General features: G+C 46.2%; 2 protein-coding genes across 18 annotated transcripts; one reads left to right on the top strand and one right to left on the bottom strand.

Moving 5' to 3' along the window:
* Nucleotides 1–599: 599 nt before the first annotated feature.
* LOC122394159 (transcriptional adapter 3-B-like) lies at nucleotides 600–10,057 on the top strand. Of its 10 annotated transcripts, none has more exons than XM_043390822.1 (10): nucleotides 600–629; nucleotides 2,261–2,423; nucleotides 3,038–3,201; nucleotides 3,812–3,940; nucleotides 4,159–4,311; nucleotides 4,674–4,840; nucleotides 5,133–5,236; nucleotides 5,489–5,637; nucleotides 5,932–6,078; nucleotides 8,805–10,057. In XM_043390822.1, the coding sequence occupies exons 1-10, from the start codon at nucleotides 618–620 to the stop codon at nucleotides 8,934–8,936; spliced, it is 1,320 nt and encodes a 439-aa protein (XP_043246757.1). In that variant the 5' UTR covers nucleotides 600–617; the 3' UTR covers nucleotides 8,937–10,057. The 10 variants fall into 10 exon arrangements, with proteins under 10 accessions (XP_043246757.1, XP_043246758.1, XP_043246760.1 ...); XM_043390823.1 differs by lacking the exon at nucleotides 600–629 and adding an exon at nucleotides 633–681; XM_043390825.1 differs by lacking the exon at nucleotides 600–629 and adding an exon at nucleotides 640–729.
* A 347-nt stretch (nucleotides 10,058–10,404) lies between these two features.
* On the bottom strand, nucleotides 10,405–17,788 carry LOC122394160 (metalloendopeptidase OMA1, mitochondrial-like). Of its 8 annotated transcripts, none has more exons than XM_043390835.1 (9): nucleotides 17,607–17,771; nucleotides 16,276–16,597; nucleotides 15,749–15,888; nucleotides 15,338–15,511; nucleotides 14,770–14,877; nucleotides 14,250–14,453; nucleotides 13,715–13,891; nucleotides 11,723–11,847; nucleotides 10,405–11,113 (listed from the first exon to the last, which is right to left on the bottom strand). In XM_043390835.1, exons 2-9 carry the CDS (start codon nucleotides 16,565–16,567, stop codon nucleotides 11,101–11,103), a joined length of 1,233 nt encoding a protein of 410 aa, XP_043246770.1. In that variant the 5' UTR covers nucleotides 16,568–16,597; nucleotides 17,607–17,771; the 3' UTR covers nucleotides 10,405–11,100. The 8 variants fall into 8 exon arrangements, with proteins under 8 accessions (XP_043246770.1, XP_043246769.1, XP_043246771.1 ...); XM_043390834.1 differs by having other exon boundaries at nucleotides 16,276–16,612; nucleotides 17,607–17,762; XM_043390836.1 differs by having other exon boundaries at nucleotides 17,739–17,745.
* Between the last annotated feature and the right edge of the window lie 663 nt (nucleotides 17,789–18,451).

Below are 18,451 nucleotides of genomic sequence, written 5' to 3' on the forward strand. Positions count from 1 at the left end.
CGCCCCGTGGCTTGTTTGGTTCCAAAGAATCAACAAAAAATCACACGTAGGCAGCCTGCCGGCTTGGGAAACGATTTTGAGCTACCATCCCACTGCGGCTTTGTGACGTCATATTAATTGTCCAATGGATTAAGAGCTTTTAACATATTGTATCATAGTACGCCGTTTTATCCTTTTCTTTGGATGGTTTTCCTAATTTTTATTATAGCATTTTCATTTGCACGTAAAAGAAACTTTTATGAGCAAATATCACACAACTTCCTCCATTTTTGATTCAAATTTTAACAAATTGACGTCATTAATCTTATGACGTCAATTCTTATTAAACTTTATTCTTTTGCGTATTGTTTAAGGATTTATGTTTTAAATGGCTGAAATTTGGAAAAAGAGAAATCTATTTTGATGACGATTATTAAAATCAATAACCAAATTTTACCATTTATATATTTATTTAATATTTTTGTTGTCATCGATGCATAATTCATTTTCATTTTATACCATACAACAAAAACAAATTGCGTATAAAGCTAAAATTAATTCTTGACGCAATCAAATTACAACCTAAAAAATTCACATATTGTCTCAAACGCGCCAATTACGATGACCATGGAAGAGGAATGAATACAACGGTATTTATCTATCGCCTTATAAATATTGAAATAGGCGTGGAGAGTCATTAGGTTTGACACATAAGGCTCGACTATAGCTAATAAATATCAACATTTAACGGTACTTAATTTGGTCGCCGATCGGGAGAGGTGGCCGTGGGGCATGCAGTTGTGAGCGCCCTTGAATTACAAAAAATACCAATACAAGTTAAAAACGTACGTTTGGCTTACATAATTATCTAATTATTTAAAATCTGCAAGAATTTGAAATATTTATTAAAAGTGCCAAAATTCGTGTTGCGGTCTTAAGTACGTGCCCTCTATTTACCTCTCCAGAACGCCTTCCTGACCTTTCATTTACTGGGTGATAGGTCGAAGGCTGGTTTTATATACCTTGGTTAGTAGGTTAGTAGGTAAGGTGAGGTCAGGTGGTCAGGTTAGATTGTCTTTTATCTAGGTACTCAGACTTCATCTTCACATCTACCCAAAAATTGAGAAGAGGCTGGATTTCTGGGCAGTGGGTATGACATGGTTGGCTTGACAGTCGGGAGTCGCCTGACCCTGAGCAAATACTGATAAGGTATTTAAATTTAGAAATCTTAACAAATATGGTTGGTCAGAACCACTGTCCATTCAATAAGAAATCTCACCAAAATGTTTTAACTTTTGTCTGTAATGCAGGATCCCTGGATAGGACTTTGAAGTTCTCTGACCTGCAAGCTGGCTATGATGCATCACTACATTCCCAACTCAGTTGGGGAAACTACGAGGAGCCAAACAAAAAATGGATTAGCCAATCAGCGGCTGGAGTGGGCGGGGCGATGACCATATATGGTCATAAAATCAGACAACTTCATCTTTTCAATGAATTTTAGCATTCAAATGAAAAAATAAGGCATAAGAATGTTTTTTAACCACACAAGACCTACACTCACCCGGTGCATAATTAACTGGCGGCTCTAAATCGCAGAGTTACAACGCAAGGTCAAACCGTGATTGGCAAATATGGCGGATTGAAACAGACGCGCCAAAAAATGTAAGCAGTACCGTGGTTTAAAAATGTCATTATTTTTATTATTTTGTTTATGGTTTTTCTAATTGTAGTTTAGTTATTATTTTAGAATTAAATATTTTTGTTTATTGTAATTAAATTAAATCCTTTAACAATTTTCCTTCATAAAACCAATCCATTTATTGAATGGCCAGCTGATTGTGACGCCCAGAACCTGCAAAAAAAACCGTTTTCCTATCGCCATTTTCGAGTCAATTCGCCGAATTTAATCAAATCACACTAATTCCTAGTGAAAAATGGAAGCCTTTTCTCTCCAATAAGTGGACGCGATACCACAAATACCGGCTTGTTATACCGTTTTTCACCCTTAGTAGCGGGGGCTGCATTTATGCCCATATATGGTCATCAAAAGTCCATTTATTGACCAATCCATTTTTTGACATTCGCCTCGTAGTTTCCCCAACTGAACTGATAATCAGTTGTGATGATAATTTGGGCTTATGTTTGTGGGAAACTTTGTTCGGGAATTAAGTTGTTATCCTCTAGAACAGGTTGGGTACCTATACCTAGGTACCTAATATTTAAGTCCCATTTAGTGGTTTCTATCTGAGTCTCACAATCGTGAAATCTACTTTTTCAGAAAATGGCTCCAAAACCAAAACACCAGAAGACTTCAAAAGGAAAGGAACACAGCAAGTCAAAAGATGAAAATGAAGTTCCCATTAAGCTTGATCACTGTGCTTTGAACTTTCCAGAAGTGCTGGCCATAGACCATGAGTTCTCACTCCCAAAATACACAGCTGGTAAGCCAACATTTTGACTTAGTGGATGTCCAGATGGGTGCGAAATTCGAAATCAGGTGCAAAAACTACCCTGGGAACATTTAAAATTCGGAAAAGTTAACCAAGGTTATCAAAGGTCAATGACTGACCTGACCTTCATGTGACCTTTGACATCCACCATAATACATGGGACCAACATCATTACACATGTTTGAACGTTTACAACCACAAAAAGACGAAACGTGCGGATAATGCGAGCTGACTGACATACGCCTAGCTCTCGAGAAACAGGTCAAAGGTCATTTGGGTCAGGATCATGAAATTTTTAGGGTAGGAGTAAAATTGATTAAATCGAGGGTACTGAAAGTTTCGTCGTGATCGGCCGCTTTTTGCGCGAGTATTCGCGAAAAAAAAAACGAGGGAAGGGGTCCATTAAGTGCGAGGGTTAATAGCATATGTATCGGGCATCCATCTTGCTTCCATGTAATCACGTGGTCACGGTAATGTGCGTACTGCGTAAATACGGGTATGAGGTGTCAAATACGATAAATACGGTGTCATATCCTGACAGCTCTCACACATTCCACTTCGACACCACTGCTAGCTATCTTATTGAGTGTGTATTTTCTGTCCAGTGGTGTCGCGTCCCGACGGCTCCATTTCGATGGAGGACGTGGATCGGATTCAGCTCGAGCTGGAGGCCCTGCTCTCTGCGGCCACCATCAGACGCAAGACTCTCAGCGCCGAAATAAAACTCATCAACAGCCTCGACAAGAGACGCAGCAGGCCCATCACCACGGTACGGTGCCATTATTTTCTAGTTCGGTGCGATGATTTTCGATACAGTGCGATCATTCCTGGTGTTTCAATTCGTTGGTGGTTATTGATTCAGCAATATTGTTTTTTATTACGAAACTTTAATTTTATGCTTCATTACCATAAGGGACAAAAGGCGGTGTGATTACCTACTGACTACTGCACCTAGTAGGTACAAGCAACCAAGATTCCTTTACTACTCAGGTTGGTTCACTAGGGAAATAAAGGCGCCGTGGTGACGTAATCAGAGGAAATCCTTCACATTCAAATGAATGGGTCATTTGAGTTGCAGATTTTGGCTCGATATGGTCCTACTTTTTTAGTTTCAGTCCCATTTATCGTAATGAGGCGAATTCATTGTTACATTGGTACATCTTTTGATGACATATAAGCCTTGATCTTTTCTCCAACTCGCCCGAAAAATGATGAAATTTGCATGCATGCCTATGGGTAATGGAGATTCTGCCGCCGTGGTGACGTCACGGTAAAGGAATTCTGGAGCTCGTGAACGGGGGCTGCAAGCAACCATATATCCTGTAAGTTACCTACCTAGTATTAGCCCTTCGATAGCCAGCTCACGTGAGTTGTTTCAGGTGGCGCCCAGCTCTCCTGGGAAGCTCAGTAGGAGCGTGGACCGGCCCGCGAAGAAGTTCAAGGACTCGCTGGGCCGCGCCAAGGACGCCACACCGCTGAAACCGACCAAAATCCGCATCTCATCCGGGGTATGTACGAAAACAGCTGTCATTGTTCTGTCCGTGTCCTTCTTATGTGCTATCGACAACTCACATCAAATCTTGATACGTTTAAGCTATGCGTTTCAACAAAGTTTATCTTAAAGTGATGTTTGTAGTCCCTGGCAAATGCGCTTACACTTATTGATCAGCTGGTGAACAAAAAATAAGCATCGCTAACCGAACCGTGTCCTTGCTGGTTTCCACAGCCGAGTCATCCTCCGGAACACAGTGCAGACATCCTGCCGCAAATCAAGGCCGACCCGTGCCTGCCCTCGCCGCCCGTCAAGAATGACGTGCCCAACAAGTTCTGGGCGGCGATGGAGCAGTACTGCGGACCCATCACTGCCAAAGACGTGGAGGTAACTGTCTGCGATTTTTTTCTTTGAAAACGACGGAAAGTTTGTTGCTCAACTTTTCAATAGCTACCCATCATGTTAAAGACATCAAAAATCAATAAATTTTGGACACATGCGCATTTAAAGCCGGGAGCCCAAATTATCGTCACTTTTTCAAAATTTAGTCCCAACCTTTTGAAGAGGTGATACCAAGACATTATTTCTACCTAACTTGACAATACAATTTAACATATAACTTAACGATAACATAACTTTGTTCATTCAAATTTTCATACTGAGTGATCTCCGTACGACCGTAGAGTTTCGGTAGTCCGCTCCCGTTGTGACGATCCCCAGCGGTCTGACTGTTCGCCGCTCCTGCTCAGATGCTGGAGCGTCTCAGTGCCGAGGAGGAGGACATGGAGGAATACCTCAGCGCTCCTCCGCTGGGCAAACACTACACCCTGCGCTGGGCAGAGGAGGACGGCACGGCCGACGGCGAGTCGGGAGACGACACCGACTCGCAGAGCGGAGCGAAGGCGAAGGGAAAAGGGTGAGCAGTGGTGGGTCTGGCTGGGTTGATCCTTATTCCATGGTGGTCGACAGATATGGTCTGTTTCCGTGTTGTTAATTCGAGTCTTTTGTCTTTCGCGTCTTTTGAGCGTGTTAGATTGTGCGATTCTTGTATGCTGTAGCTTATCCGCTCAGTTTTTTTTTTCGGAAACACTGGTGAAATTTACGTTCAGACTTCTCATCATTCGGGTCTGTGACAACGATCCCTCTGAGTGATGTCAGTACTGGTAATGGTGACTGCTTTGACCCACTCATTCACCTCTAACCCACAGTGATGACGAGGCGGCCGGACTGGGCGCCCTCACCCAGCGCCTGGTCTCCGGTCTCGTAGAGGAGAACTCCAACGCTGAGGATGCCACCGAGACTGAAGGCAAAGGTGAGAATCTTTCCTATGTAATGCCCCTACGGTAATAATTTGGGTGATGATGCTGTTCGTGTAGTGGAGTTTAAATGACAATGCTTCTGAAATCAGTTAGTTTTGGCCTTGTTAGTTCGCATTTCGTTTCGTTGTTTCAGTTTCACTTCAGTAATCAGTTAGTTCGTTGTTGGCTCCTGAACGCTATATTTTCCTATTTGACTGTCCAAAGGTTTCTTATACAGTCATATTCTGACGTTTTACCCTCCCCAGAGACGGATTCGGTGGTGGCGCGGCCGGGCCTATCGTCCTCCGTGCAGCTCAGCACTCCCGGTCAGCTGGAGCGACGGCTACGTAAGGAGCTACAGAACCAGGGCTTGGTGGATGACTCCGACGGGCCCAGCGCCGTCGCTGATGATCAGGTGAGGGAGGGGGCCGCCGAGCGAGTGCCGAGCGGTGCTGCTGCTAGTTGGTGGAGTGGCGTGTGAATTAGCTAGGTATAGAGTTGTGTGGTTGGGCTAGATAAATAATTTGAAGCCATTTAACGAATTACCAATATTATTCTGTTGTATTGCTGCGTCTCATCTACTTGATTATAGTAATTTCCGGCTCTAGTGGCGCCATCTGATCGTCCCTCCCGTTACTAGGTTCTAGCTGAACTGGTGCGACATAAGGCTCCAGTGTCGCCATCTAACCGTCCCCTCCCGCTATCCCAGGTGCTGGCTGAACTGGAGCGGTGTCAGGCGCGCCTGCGAACCCTCTCAGCCCATAACGCCAGTCAGCTGGAGCGGCTGCTGCGACTGGCGAAAGCGGAACTTCAGCGACAGGAGCTGCGGGAGAAGCTGGCGGCCACTGATGCACAGGTGAGGGGAGAGAGAGTGTTGAGAAGTGGGAGGAGTGACCTGTGGAAGGAGAGCGGCCTCTGATAATTACATGGGTGGCTGCAGGAGGGGGAGGGGATGTTCAGGACGTGAGACCTGGGGGAGCGGGCATCTAAAACACGAGTAAGAGATGAAAAGAAACCGTTGGCGCAAATGAGAACGTTTCATAAGGGGAGGAGGAGGCACATGTATTGCGGAACAGAAACGAGCTGGGCTTGAACTTCGATTTGCGAAGTCTGGTGACGAGATTTTCGCCTTCTGGAATGTCGGTCGCGGTGTCTGAAATGCAGTTTCCACCTCTCGTCGTTAGATGGTAGCACCAGCTGGGGTATTTACTACAGGAGCTCGCTACACCGCATACCGACCACATCAACACTGGGCTCGGCGATGTGCCGGTCTTTCCGGAGCTCTCAGCCAGCCTAATTCGGAGGTTATGCTGGTTTTGAGCCGGACTGGATGGCATTTGCTGCATCATTGAGTGGTCAATATTGGCACTTGACTATTTCATTTGACATTCATTCTTCTTGTAAGATATGGTTAGATATTGGGCGCGCAGAGGACCTAAAAGTTGGTCAGGCTAAAAGGTAGTTTGATTACGGATTGGACAAATGCTGAAACCGGTAAAATATGGTTCCATCTGCTGCAACGATTGGTGACGCATCCATGCTAGCGAAGTCATGTTGCTTATGACGGTTGTAAGGAGATAGTGCAGTGGTCCATCTACCGCCTAATACCGGATACCTATATCGCTAGTTTTACTTTTGCCTTTCTTTACTAAGTCAGGCGACCATTCAATTTTATTCTCTGCTGTAAAAAGAGGAGATCGGTGGATTGACGCCTTCTGAAAGCTTGTTCAACCGGATTTGGTTTCGGGATTTCCTCACCTGCCTTCCACTGTTGATAAGATAGGATTTGGCTTGTGCCATCTTCCAATGGATTGGATCTCAGGTGCTTTGCGTTTTGGCTTAGCGCTTGAAAGGCGTGTTTTATTCTTTCATGGTCGCTTATTCAATATTCATGCCATTACCATGGAAAAGTCTTGGTTTTGTCTCGGCAGTTTTCGTATTCCAGTAATTTTAAGCTACGAGGTATTAGGAAAAACTCATTGGGTAGGAGAAGGAGCAGGAGCCCCCCCCCCCTCCCCCCGCCCCCCGATGGGCTACATAAGCCCGTTGGAGGGAAGGACGAATAAAATCGATATCGTTCTTTCTCCTAGATTTCGCGACAGACATTTGAGAGGTTAAGCAAGGCACTTCATGTTGCTCTTATGTAAACATTGAAATTAATAGTTGTATTTAAGTGTCACTAAAATATGTGGTGTAGCAAAACATGTTACACCAGAAGAGAGAGGTTTATTGCTAAGACTGGACTAAGATCGCTAAGCCTGGCGGTACCCTTGCAGCTTTTTTTACAGGATAAACACTAATACCTATAATCGCTTATCGCACTAAGCCCAAATGTTGACTTACTCTGTAGCAGGCACTTACGTAATGCCTCTTAGATAAACAAGCGGCATGGAATTGTGGGATTAAGGATAATTTGTGATGTGTGCGAGCCCCAAGCGCCAATAGTTGAATCCCCTGTGCGCTTTTTAACGCAAATAGAATTAACCCTGATTTATTTTAATTGCAGATTTAAATGATTAAATCGATACCATGCCAAGAAATCAGAAATTTCGAAAAGTAATCCATTCATGAATTTCGATGTAGGTGTTGAACACTGAACAGTTTTCGAATTTTTCGAACGTAGTGCGAAACTCATTATCAGTGCATTGCACAATATTTCCAGTTACATTTTAAACATGAAGGAACCCGCGGTGTGAAATAAATTCCCCGACTCACTGCAGCCTCTTTCTAGTCGCTTCATATCATAGGTTCATATTGCATGGCTAATACACAAACATTTCTTGTCATCGCGGGCATAACTGTCCATCTCACTGGCAGGCAACAACCCGCTATCACCTGCTCCGCTAGCCCGGTTCTCGCTCTCGCTCGCGTTCACCCAGCGCCGCTCAGGCAGCGGTGACGCGTCCGATGCTGGTAACCACCTGCACACGTGCAGGTCGGAGGATTAGTCACGTGCGCCCCCATTGGCCCCGTCCCTACCCTCGTGGTCTGGTGAGACCGGTCGAAAGGATGCGGTGTGGTCCGGTTTCGGTTTTTGGAGCTGAGAAACTTAGGGAGGGAGGCTGGGAGTTGGGATGGGGTCGGAAGGGAGGAGAGATTTGAAGGGGATTTGCCCCGTGTCCTGTGGTTGATTGTGGTTGTTTCAGTTCTGAGATTTGATGGTGTTGAGAGAACTGTAGCGCCGAACCGTTGTTTTAGCGATTGAAGTAACAACGCGTCATGTAGCTATGATGTACCATGTGCGGTATATCCGTAATGCGTCCGGATTCCAGTTTGATTTTTTATAAACAGTTACACTGTGCAACTTACGTCATTTCTTGTGCTACCAGTGACTATTTGTAACCACACCAGCACCCTCGCTATTGCGTGCTGATTGACCCATAGTAATAAATCTATCGTCGCATTCTTCCCCCATCGCCTCTTCCTCCCCTGTTCAGTTTATCTCCAATAGTTCTGGGCGCCCTCCCATATTCTGCCCCCACCGGACCGCCCCCTTGCGCATTTCCCCACCTTCCCAGCCTTTTCGTCCCCAGCTCCCCACATTCCCCCGCGCTCACCATCTCCCTTTTTACTCTTCTTCAGGTGCAGGAGGCGTACCAAGCAGTGGCGGCCGCTCGACAGCGCAAGAAGTCACCCTCAAAGAAGGAGCGGGAGGCGGCCTGGAAGGCGCTCAAAGAGCGAGACGCCATCATAAAAATGATGGACGCGCTGTAAACGTGCAGCTAGGGCGTTTCTACTCATCACGGGACCCGCATAAATCCGGCCAGGTCCGAATCTGTGCGGGTGGAAAGGCTAGCCACTGGCGGCAGCAGTCTCCAGCCGCCACGCAGACAATGTGAAGTACTCTAACCAAGGTTGTACGATAGGTTATTGTTAGGCGTCCATAGCGCAGAGCGCGGCATGACGGTCTGGCGCAAATCAAGACAAAACTGATTGACCAAGACTACACGTTCTTCTATACCGGACAGTATTTTTGTACCGTTTTTTTATGTTGCTCTGGCGAACCGGTTCAGCATCTGTGGCGGTCTGTAAATATCCTCACATATTTCTCTTCTTTACATGAGTATCTTTTATTTAAAAACATGTTAAGAAGATATAGGCATCTCGAGTTTGCAGAGTGACCCGGCCGCCTGTTTCTGCAGTAGGAAGGCCTCACGTGTGTCTCGCATGGTCAACACCGCTCAGATTTCTGAAACGGTTCTGAATAACGACTGCTGCTTGCTTTTGACGCTGGGACTCCTCTCGGCGGTCAAAAGGCCAAAAGGGCCGATCTATGGCCAGAAGAGCACGGTACTTGGCTTGGATGACGGTGGCAGCTTGTCTCTGCCACAATAATGCCTCTCTGGTCTTCCTCGCCACACACAGAGAGCGATACCATGTCTGGAGCGTCGCCATCGCTCGCTTCTTTGACTTGACATGCAAGCTTTGTTCTTTCATAGCCACCACGGCACGGAACCTCGCCTTTGGAACACGAGTCGCCTGACGTTAATCTAGCAACGTCGCCCGCTGTTTCGTCATCACTAACAATCAGCGGTACCATATCAGAACCCTTACAGTTTTGATCTCATTACTTCGCTAAACGGTTGACTCGCCTAATGTTTAGGTTGATGGAAGCTGGTGTACAAGTGTAAATGGAAAACTGCTCGCGGTGGAAAGCTGTGTGCAATTCGAATTTCCTCTTCCATGTCCAGTGTTCATACTTTGGGAGTAAGTTTTGCTGGTTGTATTCATGGTTCTGTCCGAACGTTTGTATTCGGTTCTTTGTTTGCATAGCTCGTCGTTTTTTAGTTATTTGTACGAATATGTAATTTCTGAATACATTGTATGGAAATGTATTTTTGGTCATCTCCTTTCTGATCATCCTGAACCTGGCTGCCATCATACCTTGTTGTTCTCTCTATTCAAGATATTTTTCGTTTGAACGTGAAGCACTATCATCATTCATCATATATATTTTTTGACAATTTATCATGCCAGTTTAAAAGGACGTAAGAGCAATGCTCACGATGTGTTTCAGCCTTCTTAAAAGAGTCAAGATTAACTGCCCAAGCATCCCAAGTCTTAATCAGAGAATCCACCTGATAGAGCCATCATTTTTTAGGGCTGAGATGAATCGAAGAATCTGGGACGATGGATTCAGAGGAAATCTGGGCTCGGTAGCAGGCTCGAGTTCGACAGAATGCAAGATTCTTACACGGTTTATTCAAACAGGCTAAAATAATTCATTCCAAATCAAACGTTAAATAGCACACAATTCATCCGTTCATGGAGTGGTTGTGACCAGTCAACCTAGTTAGAATCGCACTCACAATACGTGTTTCGCACAGGGTCTTCAACAAACAGTAAATCTCGGTCTCAACAACTTTAACAACGACCTTCATTACCTCAAATTCACTATAACCGCACTCACTTCTTAAAGCGTCACACCACGTCTATAAAATAGACTAAAACGTTATCACCAGGTTCATCCAATCACCAACAAAGCACAGTCCAGCAGCTGCACCAATCACCATCTACTACACGCACCAGATTGCACTATCACATCTGCGAAAGGACTGGCGACACTCAGTCGTGGCATTATATGTCCTGAGCTACTCTGGATGGTAGTTTCGAGGGAGAACAATGAGCACAGTACGGTCGAATTAAATGCAGTTTTCGACGCGCCACAGACTCGTGCAGCGTGAAATTTGAGCCCAGCGATATTGGAGGTATGTATTCGTACGGGAAGCCGAATCATAGGAACTCCGTGGCAAGCCGCTTTTCCAACCTGATTCTCTTCGTCTCGTACTCACAAAGTAAGGCAGTGACCGAGTTTCCTCTGCGCTTGCTGGCAGGTGCAGGGTATGTTTCGGTTGAACACAGTCATAATTGTAGTTAGCTATCCACCGGAGCTGAAACAGAAACCAAGTCAAATTATTGTCCACGCGGAAAGTACCGCACGGAGGCTATCGCAATCCTTACTTCCCCACAGCCCTCGTTCGAAACAAGATCTGAATGAAAATCATAAATGCAGTACGGCATAGTCGCCACATTAACGTAAACGACATGCGACAGGCAGCACAAGGATAAATTCTGGACCACTAGTCACAGCTGTGCCGTTGGCCCTGACAACTGATACTTGATCCTAGCAACACCTGACACGAGCTGCGTCCTCACACTAGTTTTTCGTTCGGGTTTCCCTTGTCACTTTCTCCAAAAGCTCGGCTGCTGGACGAACCGATCATAATCCGACTCAGATAAATCTCCCACCCATCCATTCGTTGAAAAACGAACACTCATAACTGGGGGGTTACATAAAACGTGTTTATTGAAGAAAATACCAACCTCATTAATGGATAGTTGGCATTAACAAGTGATTGGTAGGGAGTGAAAGGAACGATTGATGAGAAGGCGATGAGCTGATGAGCTAATTTTAGAGATGCACATTGCACAATCCTTATCAGATAACTGAAAGTGACCGCTGATCGGATGAAAGTGATCACTAAATCGGGGACACCCACCCGGCGCGAGGTAGTTCAAGAGGCACGCTCTTCGGGTGCGGTCGTCTGGCTGCGGCCTGCTCCAGCAGCATTTTACGGAATTCCTCCACAACAGCTCTCGGGTCCCGCTCCGGCATCGGGTGACACTGGAAACAGACCATCGGGGCACGTCAGGTCACAAGGTCATGCGAGCAAGGGTCACCAAAGGTCAAAGGAAAATTTCTTCAAATTCGGGTGAAGACGAAGGGTTAGGTCAAGGTCACTTGGGAGTAAGCCAGCATGCGGATAGCGGGATAGTGTAGAGGCCGTCGTCATGAACGAGATAACCGAGATTTTATCGTTCTCAATTAGTGGAACACTTAGGATCACAGCAATCATACCTTCATCGGCGAGATGAAGGCCGCATTGAAGAACACGGTTGGAGGTACTTGATGTACTTGATGTACTTGATGTTCAGGTAAAGAGGACTAATAAGCCCTGTTGGTCCTGCTCTTGACTTTATAAGTGAACCCAACTGGTCCACTCTCGTGCCATAACTTTACTGGCTACTAGTTGAGTACAGTGAGCTGTTTGTTTGAATTTCGTCAAACCTATTCTTAAATTGGTTTACATTTTGAGAGTCTACCAAGGATTGTGGCAGGGCATTCCAACTGTTGACCGTCCTGCTTGAGAAAAAGTGCTGTCTGGTTGCTAGTCTTGCCCTTGGTTTCTTCACTTTATGACTATGGCCGCGGGTTCGTGTATCTGTAGTCATCTGGAAGAAGTGTTCGACTCTCACCCGTTCCATTCCTTTCATAATTTTGAACACCTGTATCATATCCCCCCGGTACCGCCGATGACTCAATGACGGAATATTTAGCGCATGCAGTCTTTCTTCATACGACAGATGTTTCACCTCAGTAACCAGGCGGGTTGCCCTTCTTTGCACTTTCTCTATTTTTGCTTTGTCGGTTTCATATGTAGGGCCCCAGATCACATTTCCGTATTCTAGGAGCGGCCGCACCAATGTTTTATATAGTGGCAAAATCATTGTTTTATTTCTGGCTGAAAATGCCTTTTTTATCAACCCCAGAACTTGATTGGCCTTCTTCGCCACTTTTGCAGTGTGAGAGTGAAATTTCAATTCTTTGTCCATTATAACACCCAGATCCTTTTCTTCTTCCGTAACAGCCATGGCTGATTGTCCTAGCGTATAAGGTTGCAACTCCTTTTGCTTACCAAGATGCATGATTTTACATTTTTTCTCATTGAAATGAAGTTGCCACTTCTCGGACCATTCTTTGACCTTGTTTAAGTCAGCCTGCATTGCATCATGATCGGTCTCAGAGTTAACACGTCGGTATATCTTTGTGTCATCTGCGTAGATCTTCACATTTGAATCTAGTTCTTCTGGTAAGTCATTTATAAACAACACAAAAAGTACCGGACCCAGTACCGAGCCTTGGGGAATCCCACTTAAGATAGTACACCAAGATGATTTCTTATCATTCACCACAACTCGTTGCCTTCTATCAGTCAAAAAATTCTCAATCCACTTCAGTAAATCTCCCTTGATGCCATAAGCTTTGAGTTTGTTGAGCAGTCTCTTATGAGGGACACAATCAAATGCTTTACGAAAATCCATGTAGGCTACGTCGACTGCTCCTCCTTCATCCAACAATAGTGTCCATTCTTCCAAAGTTTCCATAAGCTGTGTTGTACATGACCTCCCTGGGACAAAGCCATGTTGGTTGTCACAAAACAAATTATTAATCATCATGTGGTCTATGATATTACTTTTCACGAATCCCTCTAGGATCTTGCAGGGAACCGATGTCAGACTAATCGGTCGATAATTACTTGGAGCACTTTTGTCTCCACCTTTAGGTAGGAAAGCAAGGAAAATGAAACCGATTTTCACTGGCCAGTCCCTGTGGCTCAAGATGACACGTGGCTTGAACAAGGCCAGAGAGTGAGAAATAAAATAACACGATGTTCCAATCTCCGTACTCTGCGCCCAGTCACATATCTCACCCGGCAGAGCGCCCGGACCCGCTCCAGCTCCGGTATCCGCTGGTCGATCCCCTCCCGTCGCGAGGCGTCGGCGGGATGCGTGGAGAGCCAATCCAGCACGTCCGCCTCTCCGGCCAGCTCCTTCTTCATCGACATCTTGGCCCAGAACGCACTCGCCTCTCGCACGTCAAAACACGCCTGACGTAGGGATGAGGATACTCTAACGTCAATTACATATGGTTCGGGCGGGGCTCTGGGCAGTGCTTTTGCTCCAGTGTCCCAGTGCAAACGCCAAAAATAAAGTGAAGTGTAAAATCCTCCCGCACACATAACAAAACATCTATTATCGCATTTCACAGCTGAAGTCCAACATCACCGCTGTTGGCACCCACCCTTCCCACCCTTCCCTTGCGTCGTCTAGGGCACACCTCACTAAAGCATGCGTCTAGCCCCGTCTGCCTCATTTGCACTGAAACACCATCAGGGTTACTCCAATCCCTTCACTTCTGAGCCACGCCCTCTAAAGTCCAACCCTCCCCCACTTCTTCCCACTCACCCTAGCAGCCAGATGAAGGCCGACTTCGTCCGCCTCCGTCTCCAGAGCGCGACTGTGCGGCAGGTCGCCCAGCAGTGTGACCATCTGCCGGAAGAACCAGTGCGCGAACACGCTGATGCCGTCGTTGGGCAGGAAGGCCCAGATGGCGGCCAGCGGCAGGATCATCAACAGGTCCAGCAGGTGCGCCTTGCTCAAACGCTCACCCTGAAACGGAGGCCAAGACGTAAGTACAGGGGGTCAGAATTGGTGCAATACCTTGGTATGAAGTCACTGAGAAGCGAGAGCCACCTTCAGGCGAGCGGACCAGACAAAATATTACTTATATAAATAATATCTTAGCAAATACCATACATTGTTATTTTCATTTAAATAGTTATAACTAAACCAGCTGGCTCAATGCAAACAGTCGAACTCTTAATTGTTCGACTGTTTGTTAATTTTTCGACAGCTTAATTGTTCGACAGCTGACTGGACATCGATTGCGTTTGGGGAGTGGTGCGGCTTCAGGAGCATAGCTTACCGAGTGCCCCAGGACGGTGTGCGCCATCTCGTGGCCCAAAACACAGCCCAGCTGATCGTCATTGTCGCACATCAGCAGCATTCCCGTAAACACAACTATGTTGCCACACTGCAACAAACATATCGATTATCCACAGGCATCAAGATGTTGTGAAATCGCAGCTATTTAACACGATACAGCGATCATTACACCTATTGCACATAACCAACGACACAATCAGCTCAGGTTACCACAGGTAATCTTTGAGATGAAATGATGGGTGCAAGTGGTGGGATAGACAATAGACATGAAGTGAGGCAATACCAGCTTAATACTTTGAGACTGGCTGGCAGCCACCATTAAAAATATAAAGCAGCACTATAACTCACACATAGAAGCGCACATAAACGAGACCACGCTGGAGCTCAGAAACAGTCTCAAATTACACCTCAACCATCTTATTACCGCAGGACGTTCTGTTATGCCTGATTTCTCAATCTCTGCGCTATGTCCTCTGGTCCACGCTGAGCCAAAGTTAAGTCATATTAGGAGTAAGTTAAGTTATCTTTATCTCGGCGGGGCCGCTCACCTCCATGGCATAGGCGTTGACGTGCGCGTCGTCTGCCACCACAGTGACGGCCCAGTCCCGCTGCATCTCTGCCAGGTCTCTGTTGGCAGACAGGAGACGGTTCGCCACGCGTACCACGGTCCGGTAAAAGCCGTGGTCCGGAGGTAGGGTGTCCATCGCGTGCTCCTCGATCATCTGAGAGGGTGGAGGGGACAGAGTGAGCGTTGTGCACTGGGAGGGGAACACAGTTCGAACAGGAAGCAGAGGCCGACGAGCAGCTTGACGACGGAAATATTAAGATTGTGAATGCAGCATTTACCAGGAGAAAAATCGAGATTTGACGACATTTAGGCACCATACATCATCATTCACGATATGCAAATGATACATCGTACAGCAAATGCCCAGCACATTGCCTATTGCAGTACGCACCATTTCAAAGCCTTCCTGCGAGATTTTCACGATTTGCTCGGGCGTGAAGGCTACGAATCGGGTACGTCCCGTGACGGGCGTGGTCTGAAGGTGCGAGTAGTAGTAGTTGAGCGACAGTCCTCCCACCAGCGCCGACGCGGCTGTCGGGTAAAGCCGGGGTCACACCGGGCCGGGTAGACCGTGTCACCTTGGTGGTCGCGTCACCTTGGCAGCCGTGTTAAACGGTCCGGCGACCGCGAACGACGAGGCATAAGCCGGTGCCGCAAGAGCACGACCTTGGGATACACGCGAAACCGGACGGGCTCTCGGAAAAAGGGCGTGTTGTGTCACGATTTCTTCTCGTATTTCTGGCGGTCTGACATCGGTTACTCAAAGTGCTCGGCGTATGTTATACACAGTAGGTAGTTAGGACTTAGGACAGTTAGGAGTAGCACATATACCGTCAGATAGAAACGTCAAATACTTCATACATTCCAGTTGCTAATAAAACGAGAGTTGGTGAACATAAACGTCCAGTCAGTGCTCACCGGCGATTTTGCGGCGATTTCTGCGCACACTGGCCATAAACACGGCCCGCTTGTTCTTGGGCAGCGCCTGCCACCACTTTCGGTACGCCCTGCCGAAGAGCACGGCCGCCAGCTTGGTGATGGGTCGCAGCACCAGCCACACCGCCGGCGGCAGCGGCGCCGGCCGGGGTGCCGAGGTGCGCAGCGCGGCCGCCCTCTGGCACCGCCCGGCCGGCCCGAGCACGCACCGGTCGCCGCTGCAGGCCGTCAGCCGACCGGTCCGCGCCGCCAGGCCCCGGGCCACACTCAGCATACTGAGTGCTGATGAACGGTGACTGAGCCGCTGGAAAATAAGGACCTGTAACACATAGGTGTTGTAGAAGCTAGTGTAATTCATTCAAACTGTACGTCATGACTTACAAAGTAGCGGTATAATATGTTTACTGGCTATTGCACAATATAGAAAACACTCTCCAGAAGTCCAGATTTCACAACACAATAAGGATATCATGATGATGTCTATTGTCTCATATCACTCAGTCAATGGCAATCAAAGGAATCCATGATGCTGGTCTCAGTCTATGTAAAGAGAAAAGGTTGGATGGAAGTAAGCTTTGTAAGGTTAGGTATATAGCTCCATATGCTGACAATGCCATGCCATGAGCCAAGGCCATTATTTGTTGCAAGACAATGGATTGAACCAGATTTTAAAAAGATCTCACCACTTTCCAGAATTATTCAACAAATGACTGGAAGCTTACACATGGCATTATAGCCAATTGTTGGGCTGATATTGGTTGAATGAGTAATGGTTGTAATACAAATACAACATTACAAACATATCTCCACATAAAATCAGCCTCTTTTCTGAAACATAACCTTTTGTTTAAAAAATAATAACAAAATTTGATTGTGAGAAAATTATTTCTGTTTGAGCATCACAAGCCAGCATTATTTCTAGCTTATCAGGTGAATGGGGATCTATTTTTAATGCTGGTGGCAAAATAGGATCAATATTTAACTTATGCTTAGGACTGATTTCTTCACTTGAGAAACATTTCAATTTTGATTTTGACTTTTTCTGGTGTATGATAATATTTGACAAATTATCTTTCTAGCGGTACCATTCTGATTCACTGGTCAGAGAACTGAGAAGTGTTGCCTTGCTGCGTTAAGGCCAATAAAAGGTCACACTTTTAGGGTATCTCTTCAACATGGAGCAAAATCATTTAATAGAGCGCTCTAATATTAGCTTATTTCCCTGGTAGGTAAGTCACCAACTGACACGGGCAACTACATGCAAAGTTGAAGTTAAGTTACACCAACACAGTTCACTTCCTACTCTGACTCACGATTTTAAATGGTATGCATGAACTTTTGTTTTAGGGCCTTGCATGAACTGAACTATTTTCACTACAATTTTTCGCTTATTCGCACAGCAAAAAAGGAAAGTATGCACAAACTGCCACAATTTTCGTTCCCACTTCAAAGTTCAACTTCCCCCAAGCAACGGAAACGGAATTTCTCGCGTGACAATTGACACTTTTGCGCCATCACTGCCTACCAACTTAGCTACCATATCAGGTAAATTGCTGCCATTTTCTTTCGCCTCGCCATAGATAATAAGATATCAATACAGACAAGGAATCTTGATACAGACTAGTAGACTACATATCTATGCGCTTCGCGGATAGCTTTTTAGCAAACAATGCTGATTCCGATTTTGGTTTATATTGGTTACATGGCCTTGTCCTTATGAAGGTATGTCTTTGGATTCTGTTGACTGATTTGCTTGCTTGCTGAGGCTCTCCGAGCCCGAGTCTTTGACGGTTGTTGACCATGGTTCACTGACTAGACTTCGAGAGCCGAGACTTGAGAGATCTAAAAGGCCTAAGATCTGGTTGACCTGTGCATGACCTGGGTATATGTATGCCTGGGTATATGATCATAGGCGGTGGAACGTGGAACGGGGGGGGGGGGAGGGGGCACCGGGACACTGTGCCAGCCTTTGATTTTGGCATTTTAGGTACCATTAGCCCTATGGGCATTGCATGGAAAGAATGTGACAAAAAGTCGGCAGTGCCCCCCCCCCCCCCTCCCTTCCCTTGAATTAAAGGTGTTCCGCCGCTGCCCGCCACTATATGTGTATTAAGATTATATTATATCCAATCCTGAATATACATATGCAATGCTCATC

This window comes from Amphibalanus amphitrite, unplaced genomic scaffold (genome assembly GCF_019059575.1).
Source record: "Amphibalanus amphitrite isolate SeventyFive unplaced genomic scaffold, NRLGWU_Aamphi_draft 000577F_arrow, whole genome shotgun sequence".
NCBI classification, from domain to species: domain Eukaryota; kingdom Metazoa; phylum Arthropoda; class Thecostraca; order Balanomorpha; family Balanidae; genus Amphibalanus; species Amphibalanus amphitrite.

Bases quoted from the DNA above. Each gene is read 5' to 3' on its own strand.
- LOC122394159 (XM_043390822.1), top strand. The intron at 3,202-3,811 runs GTACGGTGCCAT...GAGTTGTTTCAG, and splicing joins GCAGCAGGCCCATCACCACG to GTGGCGCCCAGCTCTCCTGG. The intron at 4,312-4,673 runs GTAACTGTCTGC...GCTCCTGCTCAG, and splicing joins TCACTGCCAAAGACGTGGAG to ATGCTGGAGCGTCTCAGTGC.
- LOC122394160 (XM_043390833.1), bottom strand. From the start codon at position 16,651: ATGAATTACACTAGCTTCTACAACACCTATGTGTTACAGGTCCTTATT. The intron at 15,889-16,275 runs GTGAGCACTGAC...TTTACCCGACAG, and splicing joins AAATCGCCGCAAAATCGCCG to CCGCGTCGGCGCTGGTGGGA. The intron at 14,454-14,769 runs GTAAGCTATGCT...CCTCCGTTTCAG, and splicing joins ACACCGTCCTGGGGCACTCG to GGTGAGCGTTTGAGCAAGGC.